The 14,933-nt window shown below is 41.7% G+C and overlaps 1 protein-coding gene across 16 annotated transcripts in view; it reads left to right on the forward strand.

Moving 5' to 3' along the window:
* Window positions 1–12,701, forward strand: part of mef2cb (myocyte enhancer factor 2cb) — a 68,910-nt gene extending 56,209 nt beyond the window's left edge. For 4 of the 16 annotated variants that reach the window (XM_086314048.1, XM_086314057.1, XM_086314047.1 and 1 more), the window contains 7 exons: window positions 1,130–1,310; window positions 2,148–2,195; window positions 6,330–6,502; window positions 7,081–7,104; window positions 8,004–8,133; window positions 8,452–8,587; window positions 8,884–12,701. In XM_086314048.1, the coding sequence (XP_086170174.1) occupies window positions 1,130–1,310; window positions 2,148–2,195; window positions 6,330–6,502; window positions 7,081–7,104; window positions 8,004–8,133; window positions 8,452–8,587; window positions 8,884–9,232 (1,041 nt within the window). In that variant the 3' untranslated portion in view covers window positions 9,233–12,701. The remainder of the gene's footprint in view (window positions 1–1,129; window positions 1,311–2,147; window positions 2,196–6,329; window positions 6,503–7,080; window positions 7,105–8,003; window positions 8,134–8,451; window positions 8,588–8,883) is intronic. The other 12 variants (XM_086314058.1, XM_086314049.1, XM_086314056.1 and 9 more) reach the window with 7 other exon arrangements.
* Window positions 12,702–14,933: the final 2,232 nt, after the last annotated feature.

Genomic DNA, 14,933 nt, shown 5'->3' on the forward strand with positions numbered 1-14,933 from the left:
AGACCCTCAAAAAAAATAGCATATATAGGTTTTGGCTAGCCACTCCCGTGCAAAGTCGCAGTTAAAGCGAAACGTGGAGAGGCCCATAATGAAATATGGTTAGAGTAATCATCTTTGTACATTGAAATAATATTTGGCCTGCTAACAGAACATTAGCAGAGGGGAGAAAATTAAAGAAGCTGAGGCACATCGCCCACTTCCACATGAGCCAGGCTGATGATCTCCCTGATGCACTCCCTCCATGGCTCTGAGACACATGGCAGTAATTTAGGGCGCTATTTTCTACTTCCTAAAACTAACAATGCAGGATCAACCACTTCCAGGGCACTCCCAAGGTTAAACCCTTATGCCAAGTGACACAATAAAAATGACAAACTAGATGCCGGAGGCTTTTCATGTTCCTGGTGAGACTATTGACTGATCTGAGTGCGTCACTTAAAACACTTTACATAAGCTCCATATGATCTGAAAATAAGTGATCCTCCATTGTGTTCTCTTGTGCCGTTTTACTTTTGCAAGATATTCTGCAGGCTTGTTAGTGAGGTGAAGATAGACTGACTTATCTTAAGCGCTGGGACAGTGGAAAACGATTGGCTTTGTTCCCTGTGAACCACAGCCTTCCATTTTTTTATGTATGACTGTAATGACTTCAGCATAATATTTCCTTTGGTCAGCCTTTTGACTTTTACAATGGCAAATGTTACAAGATGTCAGGGCCAGCACTTGACTCCTGCGTAAAGACATTAGTAGCCTCCAAAGTAACTCGATCACACTGAAATGAAAAAGTACCGCCAGTCCATTTATATTATCACTGAGGCAATTTGAGTAACTCTGAAAGGAGTTTTCCTTTTGTCTTTCATGCAATGCTGCTTTTGCCCAACTCTGCTATCTTGTATTTTTATTCTTGCTGTAAGGAGTTCAGTTCATCTGTCCATTAGTCCTATTGAACTTCACTCTTTAAGTTTCTTTGTGTTCCTGGACTATTTCTGACCTGTCATGCTTTTTTCCTCTCTCTTTCTTTCTGTTTGTCTCATACTTCGCAAACCTTGTTTTATAACAATTCAAGCATCAGAATCATTGCAATCTTTAGTCTAATCACACCCATGTTTATGTCTCTCTATCGTCTCAGCAGGCCGTGCCCCCATCGAACTACGACATGCCCGTGTCCATTCCTGTTAGCAACCAGAACAATCTCATTTACAGCCATCCCGGTGGATCCCTAGGCAACCACAATCTGTTGCCACTGGCACACCACGGCCTACAGAGAAACAGCATGTCTCCTGGAGTTACACACAGACCCCCCAGTGCAGGTAATACAGGTCGGGTCTCGCACGCACTCATGCACCCATGTACATGCTGTTATCCCATCTGTCTATCTTCTCAACTGTGTGTACCTGTCTGTCATGATAATAGAGGCGCACATAGAAATGTGCAATTTATTTTATGACAGCTACCCACAATTTTCCACCTAAAGGCAGTTAATGAATCCTAAGTCGTCCCCTCCCACATATATTCACATATTGCCTGCTCAGTATTCTGTTCAAAGTGAGCTGATGATTTAATGCAATATAAAATCCCAAGCCACAGGCCTGCTGATTTAGTGTTCTGTTGTACACACAGGACGTCTGGCCTTATATATAGGCACCGAGTTGCTGGTGACATAAGCAAATTGGGCCTGTTGGTTTGTTATTGTTGTCCAAAGTCCTTTTTTTGTCCCTTTGGTCTGAAGGCTGCTGCCCACACCCTCACCCTGTCATTACAACTGGATGCTAGAAATGCCAGCGCAAACTAAATATGAGTTTTGGCGCTTGCAGCATCCATGCCAAACCGCACACGCTCTGGACCCTCCCACTCATCCACCTCTTATGCCTTAAAAATAATAATGTGTCATTTTTCTTGGACGGCAGCTTAATGCATCCGCTCGTAGTGTCCAGTTGCTAAGCGTGTTCAAGTTGGAGTGGGAAGCTGCGCCGCTTCTGGTGTCAGTGCACATATGACGGCCTGACACGCGCGCACACACACACACACACACACAGCACATTGTGATTAAACCGAGCGAGAGACAGAAGGTGCAGTGGAGCCAGTGTGGGTGTCTATCCTCTAATGGGTTTCTCTCGTTTTGCTGCGCTCTCTATTTCATCTTACAGGTGGCCTCATGGGTGCCGACCTTACCACTGGCGCAGGCACCAGTGCTGGTAAGAAAGCCCTCCTCTTCTCACACACAGATGTCTGCTAACATGCACACACACATACACCCACTCACACACATACATGGCACCCACTCACCCACTTGGGGCCATAAAATGCATGACTAACACTAACCCAAACCCAAGTGGAGATTTTGTCCATGATGTGTTGAAGTTAGTGGTCGTGGAGTTCATCTGGGAATGTTTGCTCAGTGCCTGGGCTGTGACACATCCTGCCTGTGTTCATCTATAAAATGGTAGAGCAAGTGGGGGGAAGAGAAGTAAAATGGCATTATATCCTGAGGCAGCAGATATAACAGAGATATTGCTAGATTCTTTAATGTACACATACAAATTTGTCTTGTTGTTTCTGTCACCTCTCGGATTTCTGTCTAGAACCAAATTAATTCAGTGTTTAGAGAGTCTCACGGTGGGATAATGATCCTGCCGGTAGCTCAGCAACACACATTTGGGAAACACGTGTAAAACATCTTATGTGTTAACTTCTGTTTGTACATGGGTTTGTCCCCGAGGACATGTGAGGCCCGCGTTTATAACAAAGAGACTCCCTTTTAAAGGGTTGAATTTTTACGACTTCAGCGTACGGTGCAGAGTGTAAAAAAGAGAGAATTGGGGGCGTCAGTGGGTCACAGCTGGGCAGCCTTGTCTGGCCCCCGAGGCTCTATCACAAGGGGTCAGTGCCTGGTTTCTCTGTCTGGACAGTCATCGCACACACAAACACATACGCGCGCACAACAGGCCCATTTGTTGTGGCGTGTGTTCCATTGACTGCGTTTTGCAGTGCATCCTTCAAAAGTAGCCTTTGTGTCACTGCACTGAAGGAACAGAGGCACTCTGTGAGCGCTGCGCGTCGCTCAGCAGCGGCGAAAAACACAACGTGGAGAGAGAGTCATGTGGGAGCTGAAAGATTCCATTCAGTGCTCTCTTAAATCTCATCTGGGGTGGAGTGGGGGGGGGCACAGTGATGAATATCCACCAATGGTGGAAGCATGTGTGTAAAGGAGAAACAGAGGGGGGAACACAGATGGAAGTGTTCTGCGAACTCGGTCAGCCATTTTAATGATGTTCCTCTAAAATCATCAGTATGAAGTGGCACAGCCACTGTGGCACCTCGAGGACTGTTTTAACACTCCTCTTCTCCCCAGTGTAAGTTTTGATAAGATGATTGTACGAGTGGCCATCTGCCCCGTGTATGTGTCATCAGTCATGTGCCCTAAGTAACATAAGAGGAGCCTTAAGACACACAGAAACACACAACTTCTTTTGTGCTTCTATGAAAGAAATAAAAGAAATACCTCGGCTGTTTCTCTCAGTGCACAAAGATATGCTGCGTTGAGTCATATCTGTACATAATCCAGTGGATTATGCCTGTATATTCAACTGAAACAGATCTGCAAATCAGCCACATGAAACCCAGATGTGGGGGGTATATTCAAATCACAAAAGTTCCCCTGGTGATTCTAGTCCAGTGTAAATAGGACATGTTACTGAAGGGCTGAGTCATCGTAGCTTTCCTATGGAAAGTTTTCATGCCTACATCTAAGCATATGTTTTGATCTGTCAATTTGCATGATGAGAGACAGAACGTGAGTTGAAAGAAAAAAAGAGCACTCAGGAAAGAAGTCCGGATGGAGGCCTCGGCTTGTGAAAACCTTTCCACCAGAATGCGTGCAATTAAGCAAGTGTCATCTGTCCACACGCTTCTCACCAAAGCACAGCGAGGAATTAACAAGACTCTCCTCTCACCTCTCACTCCGCTCGTGCCTCGATTCCTCCTTTAAATGAGTTGCATAGAAGGTACATCTCGAGGACATCTCTGATCGCATTCGTTCAAGTTTTTTTAATAAAAAGGGAACACACACACACGCGCTCACATATAGTAACTGACAAAAGGTCAAGCTGATGAGTGTCTGCTTCAGTTTTGGCAGCATCCTACACCAACTGAACAAGTGTGACACCTTTGTTCAGTTGGAGAATTCAGGGTTGAATGCGCGTTTGGCCAAACCGCAACGGAAGAGTGTGTGTATGGGGAATAGAATGGAGCGCGCCTGTTAGACCACAACAGGACATCAGAAATTTGTTCAGTAACAGTAAAATCTACATGAGTTTAACCACACCTCTCCTTTGTGTGTGCGCTTTGTGTGTGTGTAAGATGGAAAAACACAGAGAGAACACTCTGATGGGGGGATGGATGGGGGGGAGTCTTGTCTGTCACATGTATCTCGAAGTACCCTAGCTAACCATGGAGCCAGATTGTAATCATTCAGCTCTGACCTTAGCTATCCCCCCCAACCACACACACACACACACAACTCAGCAATAGCAAAAAAAAACAACTTATTTATCTGAATCTGAGATCAGATATTGTTCTCCCTACATCGAGTTTAACGCAACAGCCAAAAAGACTCCCTGCTGGGCCGTGTTTAATTTTGGTACTTCCTCTAAACAGTTGACGCCAGCCTGCGCCGCACTTCGACTGCGCAAAATAGTAATAGAGGAGGAGAGTGGAAATGAACTCTGGTTATCATCTGTCTCTTTTGAATGCGTGCGCCCTAAAATCAGGTTGATCACGCTGCAGAATAGAACGATTTGAGTCACAGTTCTCGCTTCATTAGCTTAATTGGCTTGTGATTCTACTTTTGAAGTGCTAAAGGACTGGCCTGTGCCACTCATGATTAAAGTCATCCAGCATATAATTGACTGGACTGCAGCCATCTCCACAGGGTAGCAATACACAGATGTCTGAGTGACTGTCACCAAGATGAAGTCCGTGTCATCTTGACCAAAGTGTGTATTAATGTCTCTCCATTGCTCACTGTCTTTTTGATTCATCTGTACAGAAACAGTGATGTACTTCCTGCTGGGTTATTTACTAAAGTATGTGTATGTGTGCTGGGAGAGTGTGTGTTATGTGTGTGTGAGATCTCATTCATCTGTCTCCACATGCACCCACTCGATCTCACAAAGGGCCAGCCATGAGAATGAGAGAGCGGGAAAACTGAAGAGGCAGCTGCCTCTTTGCTAATGTGAGACTGACATTGGAACTAAGAGGGTCCAATACAAAACACACATGTGCATCCATATACGCCTGGCTCGTGCAGAAGCAACGTCATACGGCGCCTATAGCGTGAAACATTGCATACAGCAAAACATACAGTGACACGCAAAGTCTGCGCTAATATCAGGCATCACGCGTCGGCACACACATCAGCGGCAACAGTAACACAACACTATTTTTCTCGTTTTCTGTCAGGCGGCCTCATTTTCTCTCGCTGCTAGCGGTCGTTTACTCTTCAGATTGTTCAAATTGAGCTTTTGAGACTTTTCATTTCAAAACAACAAAAACCTCGCTCTCAAATTAAACAAAGATCAGCAGGGGAAATTGCCCAGGAAGACATCTGTGACTCATTTTCCCCTGGAGTATATGATTAGGAAATTCATTTATGTCTAACGTATAATTCCTGCCCGTCTTTCAAGTGGGAACGTCCACACAGTGCCCTGTGTTCTACCCCTAGGAAGAGGGAAGGAATGGAAGGGGGAAAAAGCAGTCTGTGGGATTGGGTTAGAAACAAAGACCATGTTGCTTGCAATAAGTCTCCACTTTCAATTTTTTAATGATGTTGCTAGGACTACCTTTCTTCTTTTTTTCTTTTTTTTTTTGAGGGAGAAACCGGTGCTGTATGCTTGACCTTCCATGCTTAGAGGAATCCAGGTCTAGTGACAAGAGAAAGGCACGACTTTTGTCTAGAAGAGCCTCAGAACTGTGTTTAACTACGATTTACCCAATCCCTCTGTGGTCTCGCTACCCAAAATTAGATGTTTCGGTAAGATTCGCTGGCTGAAACGGGAACAATATAGCCTTCAGTGACGGTAGCAGAGTTTTAGGGTGAGGTGCTGTCGTGTGGGCACGAAAAACTGGTAATGAAGACGAAAACTGCACATCTGCTCCGCCAGCAGTGTGCACCGCTTCCATGAAGCACCATTTACAAGTCTTCTCTTCAGGACGGTGCGCTAATAAATGACACAGGTTTAATAACATGTAAGTGCGCCTTCCTAGAAATACCAAAGGAGAACACTGGTGTATTAAATGTTTCTCTGCCTTTTTCCTGTGCTCTCTCTTAGGAAATGGATATGGGAACCACCGCAACTCGCCTGGTCTGCTGGTTTCTCCAGGTGGCATGAACAAGAACATGCAGACTAAGTCTCCCCCACCCATGAACCTGGGCATGAACAACCGTAAACCTGACCTACGTGTGCTCATCCCCCCTGGTGCCAAGAACAACATGCCGTCCATTGTGAGTAGCGGTTGCATCCCTCTCTCAACCTGCTTCCTTTCCTCATCCACTTTCCCTCCTGCATATCCTGCTACCTTTCTAGGGGTGGGGGGGGGGTATCCTGTCAGGTTTGGCTGTTATTGTTTATTTCCTTTCATGTCCTCTCTGCTGCTTTCATCCTATCGTATCAGACTTGGGTTGATGAGGTTATGCTTGTGATAAGTGTGACTTACGGTACACGTTTCTCTGATTAGTCTTGGCAGCTTGTTAAACCAAAGCCTTTCTTTAAAATGTACTTTTGGCCCAAGGCTGATATTCTGGCAGTTACGGTGTATCACTTCTGCTGTGTCTGTTTGTGTATGCTGATGCTTCTTCCAAAGGTCCCCCTTATTTCTTTTTCTTCCCTCCTATAAATGAGTGTGTTACGTTAGTAGAGTTACAATAGCTGTTAGCATCCTCTTTTCACATTAGCTCTGCTTCCGTTGGCTCAATTCCAATGCAGCTCCATCCCTAGATCCACGCCTAGCCACCACCACTTGTGTGTGCTCACCTACACTCACTAATTTGAATGTATTACCCTCCCCTTTCAATGCCATCAGTCTGAGGATGTCGATCTGCTATTGGTAAGTCAGACTGCAACTCAAAATCAGAGATTAAAAAAAAAAAAAGAACAACCCTGAAACAGTCGAAACATTCTGAAGCTGTCGAGTTTTCCAGTAAAGAAAAAAACCTCTAAGAAGCATAATGATCCTAGAGCGATGCAGTCCCCTGATACTAACCTCTTGAATCCAGTTTTGCTTTGACTAAAGGGCTTATTACTGCAAGAAAAGCCATCCTGACTGCAGAGAAACTTTCACCTTTATTGCTGCTGACTCTGCTGAAGGCCTCAGTGTCGCCTCATGCGATGTTTTATGAGGGCACATGGTGCCATCCAGTGGTGTGCCAGAGTAAAAGCAACCTGGCCTTTTTATTTGTGTGTGTGCGTGTGTGTGTGTGTGTGTGTGTGTGTGTGTATCCATTCCTCCCTTTCTTCCTCATATTTTTTCACCTGCATGGAGAATTGTGTGTTGCACATGTGCAACTCACAGGACTGCTCAGAGTGTAGAAATGAAAGGCAACAAAAGAGTACACTTTCATGTTGCATCAAACCTCCATGATTTTCTGACAAACCCTCCCCTCTGCCTCACTAAAGTGCCTTTCCTTTGCCTTTGCTACCCCGCGTTGCCGTGGAAACCGGCGGTGTTACTATAGCGACAGTAGGCCCTCGGAAAAAGGGTGGTAAATGATAGGGTTGGCAGGGTTCAGCCTTGCCGCATGTCAAGTGATTAATTTCTCCAGAAGTTGGCATCACATTCATTCTTTCAGCATCTGTTGAGTGAAAGAAAGAAATGAAAGAAGGAAGAAAAAAAACTTTCTCGGTTTATTACTTTTTTTGTTTGTTTTGTCTGGAAGTAGATTTTATGTTCTCAAGCCTCTCCCATCTTCCCCTTTTTTCTCTCTGTCTTCTCTTCCTCTGCCACAGAACCAGAGAATAAACAACTCTCAGTCTGCTCAGTCACTGGCCACCCCAGTGGTATCAGTAGCAACTCCTACTCTACCAGGACAAGGCATGGGCGGTTACCCATCTGCCATTTCTACTTCTTATGGTACCGGTACGTTGCCCAGTGTGTCTGTAAACATAGAGTTATTTTGTGCAGTGTGTATAGTTTTGCATTACACGCAAAATGACCCATCAAATCCAAATTTATTTTTAAACTCTGTATTGTGTATACCAAGCTTTTCTTTTCTGTGTGCAAATGGGTGTTATACAGCAATCTAACAGCAGAGGGTGATATTGTCCCACCCAGTGACTTGAACATGTTCATGTCACAGCAGGATTTACCAGAGCTCCAACTTTGTCTTTTTTTCACTTCATTGAACAAACTATAATGTGAATCTTCCTCTTCTTTTTCATATGTGTTTGCACACAGAGTACTCCCTGAATAGCACAGACCTCTCCTCCCTGTCTGGCTTCAACAGTGGCAGCTCTCTACACCTTGGTTCAATGAGTGGGTGGCAACAGCAACACCTTCAGAACATGCAGCATTCAGCGCTGGGCCAGCTAGGGTGAGTGCACAGAGCTTACTCTGAGGTGTTGTTGGGAAGTGCATGAAGTAACACATGAATTACTCCCAGAGATTTTTTATTTTTTGAAATGCCACACTCATAAATCTACTTTACTGTTCTCAATCTTCACTTGCAAGATCGAACACAAGTGACACCTCACTTTTTTTTTTCACGAGTGTGTATGTATGCATGCTGGCATGTGTGTATGTGTGCGTGTTACGAGCTGACTTTTAAAATCACTTTGTTTCTTGCTCTGTAACTCTGTAACCCCTTTGCGTTTCCTTTCCTTCCAACAGAAATTGTTCTAGCTCTCACTTATGTCAGGGTTCAAATCTGTCCCTGCCCTCTGCTCAAAGCCTCCACATCAAGTCCGAACCTGTTTCTCCTCCTAGAGATCGCACCAGCAGCACACCGGGGGGCTACGGTGGCGGGGTGCCACCTCCCCAGAACCCCTCGTCCCGCCAGGACTCGGGACGCTCCCCTGTTGATAGCCTGAGCAGTTGTAGCAGCTCCCATGAGGGCAGCGACCGCGATGAGCACAGGAATGAGTTCCACTCACCTCTGGGACTGGCCCGGCCCGCCCTGGATGAGCGTGAGAGCCCCTCCATCAAACGGGTACGCCTGTCAGAAGGATGGGCGACATGATTGCACTGTCCACTCCTCTGCAGTGCCCCAAGTTGCCCCGAGCTCCCGACAATGCAGCATTACGATGCCCCACAGTCAGCTCCCTCTTCTTCCTCCTCGCACTCGATCTCATGAGTCACTCACCGCCCAACCCCATGGCCTCTCTCCTTTTTTCTCTTTATTGAAGGAAAGCAAAGGGACAACCCTTTCCAAAAATCTGTTTGTAATTTCTTTTCCTTATTTTTTGTTCCTTGTTTTGATTTTGCTGAGTGTGCGTGTGTGTGCGTGTTATACATATTGACATTATATAAAGCAGTTGGGTGTTGTAATGGGGGCTTGGGAGGGTAGTTGTTGTATGGGATGGGATCTGGGGGTATTTTTGTTGGGGAACTATGCATAAATTGTATTGTGGAAAAAAAAAAGAATCATGTATGCATATATCTTAACACGTGTAACACGTGTCTACAGATGTGCATATCAACAAATACAAAAAAAAGGTCAGGTACTCTGTTTCATAAAACGTACTTACAATTTGCCCCAGTGCTATATCAGTGAATAGAGACAAAAAAACAACAAAAAAACAACAAAAAAAACAAGATGAGCGTGATTGTGTCCAGTGAAAAACACCTTAGCACTTGAGTTGGACAAACAATACATGTGTACAGTATCAGTTTCATTGCTATAGACCTTCTCTGCAGTTTTACCTTGCAAAAATGTGTGTTAACATTAGATGATGTCATGTTGCAGGTTCAACGTATTTATGTAAATAGCGGGTCAAAGGGGTAAAAGGGCCTGGGGTCAAAAGTCGCCAGACATTACAAGATTTATTTACTCACTAAATGAAAAAGCTATTATGCAACATTTGAAGGATTGTACAGGTAAACGAGAAAACCCGATGCTAGATGTGTGGAACCCTTGATCGTTTTCGTGCTCCCCTTAAAGAACGGAGTGAGGACCACTCTTTGATCTAAGAGCTATGTCGGCGTAATCAAGAAAATCTCTGGATCTAGTATTAACTATTCAGTATTGATAAACAAAAAAAAGAGAAAAAAACAATTGTACAATACACTTGCTTATATTTTCATATGAAAGGAATAAAATGCAAAGCATTTTTGTGGCTTTTTGTAGTTTCTATAAGCCAGAATGTGTTTTTTGATAGCTTTGCCAATAAGAGATGGATAGTTCACCCAGAGGGGAAATGACAGGGCTTCAAGCCCCAAGCCATGAAAAACAGACTGAGATCCAATGCTTTGCTGAACTGTTTAATCTTTGTAGAGGTTTGTTTTTAAACGTGTATTTCTTATTATATATAATAATGGTAATATTAAGAATCTTTTAAAAAAAATCTGTGAAATTAACATGCTTGTGTATAGCTTTCTAATATATAAATATATATAATAATGATTTTTTTTGTTGGTTTCTTAGTGAAGTTTCTATGTGCTGTTGCACATGTTGTCTGGTTTGTTTCATTTTAACTCTGAACAGGGCTGTTTGGGCGGGGTGTTTAGACTAACCTTAAAAACCAGCTGGAAAGCATTGCCAGGGTTGAAGCCTGAATGCTGAAAAACCTCATTTCTAGTGGAAAATGTCACGAGGCTGAATCTGGAGACCACACAGAAATAAATGTTGACACGTAATGTACACGATTGTCACACTGATGAGGAAATATGACAAAGCCGGAGTCTCCGAATACATTTTTATGCATCCGGATATTTCGTTAGGAGTCCAAATTATTATAATTTAATAATCGTAGTCATAAAACATAGATTTGACCTCATCGATTTTGAATACCACCTTCAATTTTCGACCCAGTCTACCTTGTGTTGGAGATGTCGCTCAGACGCAAACTGTAAAATCTTCCTTTGAATCGCATTAACGTAATGCGATTTATGCATCGTGATTAAGTACTCTTGTTTTCAAACCTAATTTAATTCTGTGTCGCTCCAGTCTCGAAAACAGGGTTCCACATCCTTTACCACACTGTCACAGACAGTTCAGCGTAAGACACAAAAAAGAACAAACTGATCATGCTGGTATGGGAGAAGCACAATTGTTTATTCTTGATGAATAGCTTTGATTTTCTCTTTTTTAAACAATGAGACTAGCCACATATCTCTCCGCCTCCCACACCCGTATCTGCTGTCACTTAAGTGTTATGATATTTCTATGTGCATATTTCATGCAGGATCACTAGGTTGTTACTGTATACAGTCTGTGTAGTCAAATGGGGCAGAGCCTCTATAACAGTGTTTTTCTTCTTCTTCTTTTTTTTAAACTTCAATAGAAAAAAAAAAGGTTGGGAAAAAAATAAACATGATGTTTCAGGCAGCATAAGTGTGGAGAAACCAAAGCCAGTGGCATTTCTGTGTTGTAAAGTCAGCTTTTATTTTCACATTCATATATGGGGTTTTTTTTTTTTTTTTGTTCTTTTGGTTTTGCAAGCATTGAAACAAGATAATAAAAGATTCTGCTTAAATTCACAACTGTTTTCACATTTCACTTTCAGTTAGTTATTGTAGCTTTAGCCATCAAACTGCATTGTCCATAGGAATCGTATTAATTTCCCTGCTTTCTTCTTCATTTGTCTCCCTGTGCAGCGTATCGAAAAAGGTTACATGGGGGAAAAAAACAAAAAGGAAAGGAAAAACGCATTTTCTATTTACAATTTGTTACTTAACTCGGAATCATTCAGGCCCGTGTGAAAGCTGTACTTGTTTTTCACTTCATCAATCAACATTACACACTGCTTGCTCGCTGAATAAAATAATGCCAACATGTCCTGACAGTTAATTAGAGTGCTATAGTTTTGACAGTATTTTTAACCAAAGACATGGAGAAAGCTTGTCTTTATATCTTTGATGTTGTTTTTTTCTTCTTCTTCTTTCTACGTTTGTTCAATTTGAAGCCAATTTTTTTCTTCATCTGTTGATCAGTTGTTCTTTGTCATTACTATATCAGACTAAATGTTGGTACCTCAAAATTGACCCAAGCAGTACCTCAGCTGATTTTTTGATAAGTCACTTAACGTGCAAAGGGGAGACCATTCACCTGTACAGCCATGTGTAATAACAATTGCTTAAGGTCCCAACATTCACATGCTACGGGATTCTTTGTTGCTCCTCTGTGTTTGTGGTTTATTTAAGTTGTACTCAAAAGCTGAAATTAAAAAAAAAAGAGTAATATGTTAAAATACTTAAAAAGTCAGTCTGTAGTATCAATGTAGCTTGTATAAACCTGATGATGGGGGCGGACGTTTGTAACTAAGGTCTTTTGGAATGCAGGAGCGGCTTTCAGCGGCATAAGCTGGCCTTTGTCGCCACTTGAGACTAAGATGGTATTAAATTAAAATCACATCTCTGTAACTCAAGGGACTTGATTCAGCTGTATGTAGTGAAAACGTATGGGGATGAAATAAAAGTCTCCTCTGCAGGAGGGAAAGGCTATTTGTATTTTGCAGAGATTTCAGTAAAGTTACTGGCTTTCTTAGTTATCCTGATGTGACTTGGTGTGATTTCATTGTGTTTGACTTGTTTCTACATGCATCCCATACAGCGATTGCTTTCATACCATGCAGACTCAAAAAACATATCAACACAAAGAGCTTCCATGAGGAAATGAAGGGACATGGTGCCATAGCAACTTCACTCGCAGATAATTTGTCATCCACATTTTTTTCAATAGGTGCATTTTTATATTTATAATGACAAATAAATAATAATTGTAAAAAAGCAACAGCAACATTTATTTAATATTTTAAACAGTTTTTTTAACAGTTGGCCTCACAATTACAGTTACATCGTCTTTCTGAGTAGTAAATCAAACTACATTTAAACATGAGAGCACAGAGATCCTAAACAATGCAATCACAGTCGTATGCTCCACACCACAAGAAACAAGGTAAAGGTTTAGGCCTACTCCTGTCCTACTCGATTTTTCTTCAATAAAAAAAAGTGGGAAAAAAGCAAAACAACTCAGAAGTCTGAATCAAAGAGAGAGTGGACAGCTTATTCTATAAAATACATGACAGTCTTTGTTTTTTTCAGCTTTTCTTATAACAGTTATTTCGCAATGACTGACCCCCAAAATATAGCTTAACTTTATTGTAACAATTATTGGGTTGTGTTGTTATCAAAACGCAAAAAAGGAAGAAATTTTCCTGACTGTTCATGCATTTTTCTGCAGGCAGTACAGGTCTGTATAGCTTACCTGAAAGAATCACTTTTTTCGAATGGAAATGTAATAACATTAGTGAATACCCATATAGACAGGCACACACAGAAAGAGAGAAAAAACAAACGAATTACAGTTTTACAAAAATAAAAAATAAATCCATCGCGAGATTTCGAACATTTTGTAATGCCAAAGAAATCCTTTTGATAGCGTTTTTCTTTTCATTTTTTTCTTCTATATAAATCTCTCTTTTTTTAGATATATATAATATATGTCTACCGTCTATATTTTCTAAAGGCCCCTTTTCTATCTTTTCTTGTTAGTCTGAAGTCATTGTTCCTTGAAGTTATCGCTTCTTAACGTTAGCGTTATTTATTTATTTACTTACTACATGCAGAAAAATTGTGAATCGATATGAATAAATATATTTTCCAGGAAGAGAAACGTTGCAGTGGGTTGCTGTGAACATAGGCCTGCCTGTAGGATGGTTTCAGAATTATCGAGAAACTAATTGCAATTAGGTTTCGTTTGCTTTTCTACCGTTTTGTAGTCTACAATTTGGCCGTCGTTTCTTTTGCTGAGAAATATGTTTTTGTTTTTTTCTTTAATAGGTAACAAGAAATGATACATAAACTTGTCACACGTCATCTATTAATTGCACGTATTTAAAGATGGCAAATCGAAGAAACAGATTCAACACGTTTTGGATATTATTTTATTTCACAAGTAATTGCTACATCAGCAACATGTCTACATGCATCACTTTAAATATGCTTTAAACAATTGTTCACGATCTAAAAGTAACGGAGTTACTCTTTTAAGATCATATATAACAATGAGGCTAATGCTTCGATGTATTCTACTGACTTCTTCACTTGTGCAGACTGGAGCAGGAGTGTGCAGATGCCGGCAAGTAACAGTTTTAATGTTTACAGCATCTTTATTGACACTGTTTCCTAAACGGTCTAAATGTTCACATTTTCTTTCGCCATTACATTAATACCAGACACACTGAAGTGATTTTGAAGAGTTTTCTACCAGTAACGTGTGAAAGAAGGTTTGTAAGGTCACTGCAGACCAAACATAATGAATTATCTATCAAAAATAATATACTGTGACAACAGGTTTCACAGTTTTCAAACTGATGCAATAAACCTGAATCTGCAAACGGGCTGCCACTTTTTTGATAAAAAACTATAGAAATGAAAAAAGGAAAAAAAAAAACGAATTGTAAAAAAATCAGCGCCTTCAGGGTGAATAAATTAAAATAAATAAATTAAAATCAAGACAGCACTTGTACATTTACAGGGTGGGGAAAACAATATCTAAAATACATTCTTAGCTTAAAGCCCAGTTAGGGCTTCAGTTGCTGCTTTTGTAACATTAAAATGAAAGAGTTCTGAGGGCATGTGTGTTTCCAGCATCAGGCTTATTTTAAGATCATGAATGTACATTAAATTGCACGCATGACGTTGGATTGCGCAAGTTCAGTGTGGCGTTGGTAGGAACAGATACTCGTTCACCCTTGTAGGCTGCACACTCGTTCACCGTG

Source organism: Aulonocara sp. 'chitande type north' Nkhata Bay, linkage group LG12, assembly GCF_057382095.1.
Source record: "Aulonocara sp. 'chitande type north' Nkhata Bay isolate Kocher_YH1m ecotype deep benthic linkage group LG12, A_spYH_male_GT1.1, whole genome shotgun sequence".
In the NCBI taxonomy this organism is placed as follows: domain Eukaryota; kingdom Metazoa; phylum Chordata; class Actinopteri; order Cichliformes; family Cichlidae; genus Aulonocara; species Aulonocara sp. 'chitande type north' Nkhata Bay.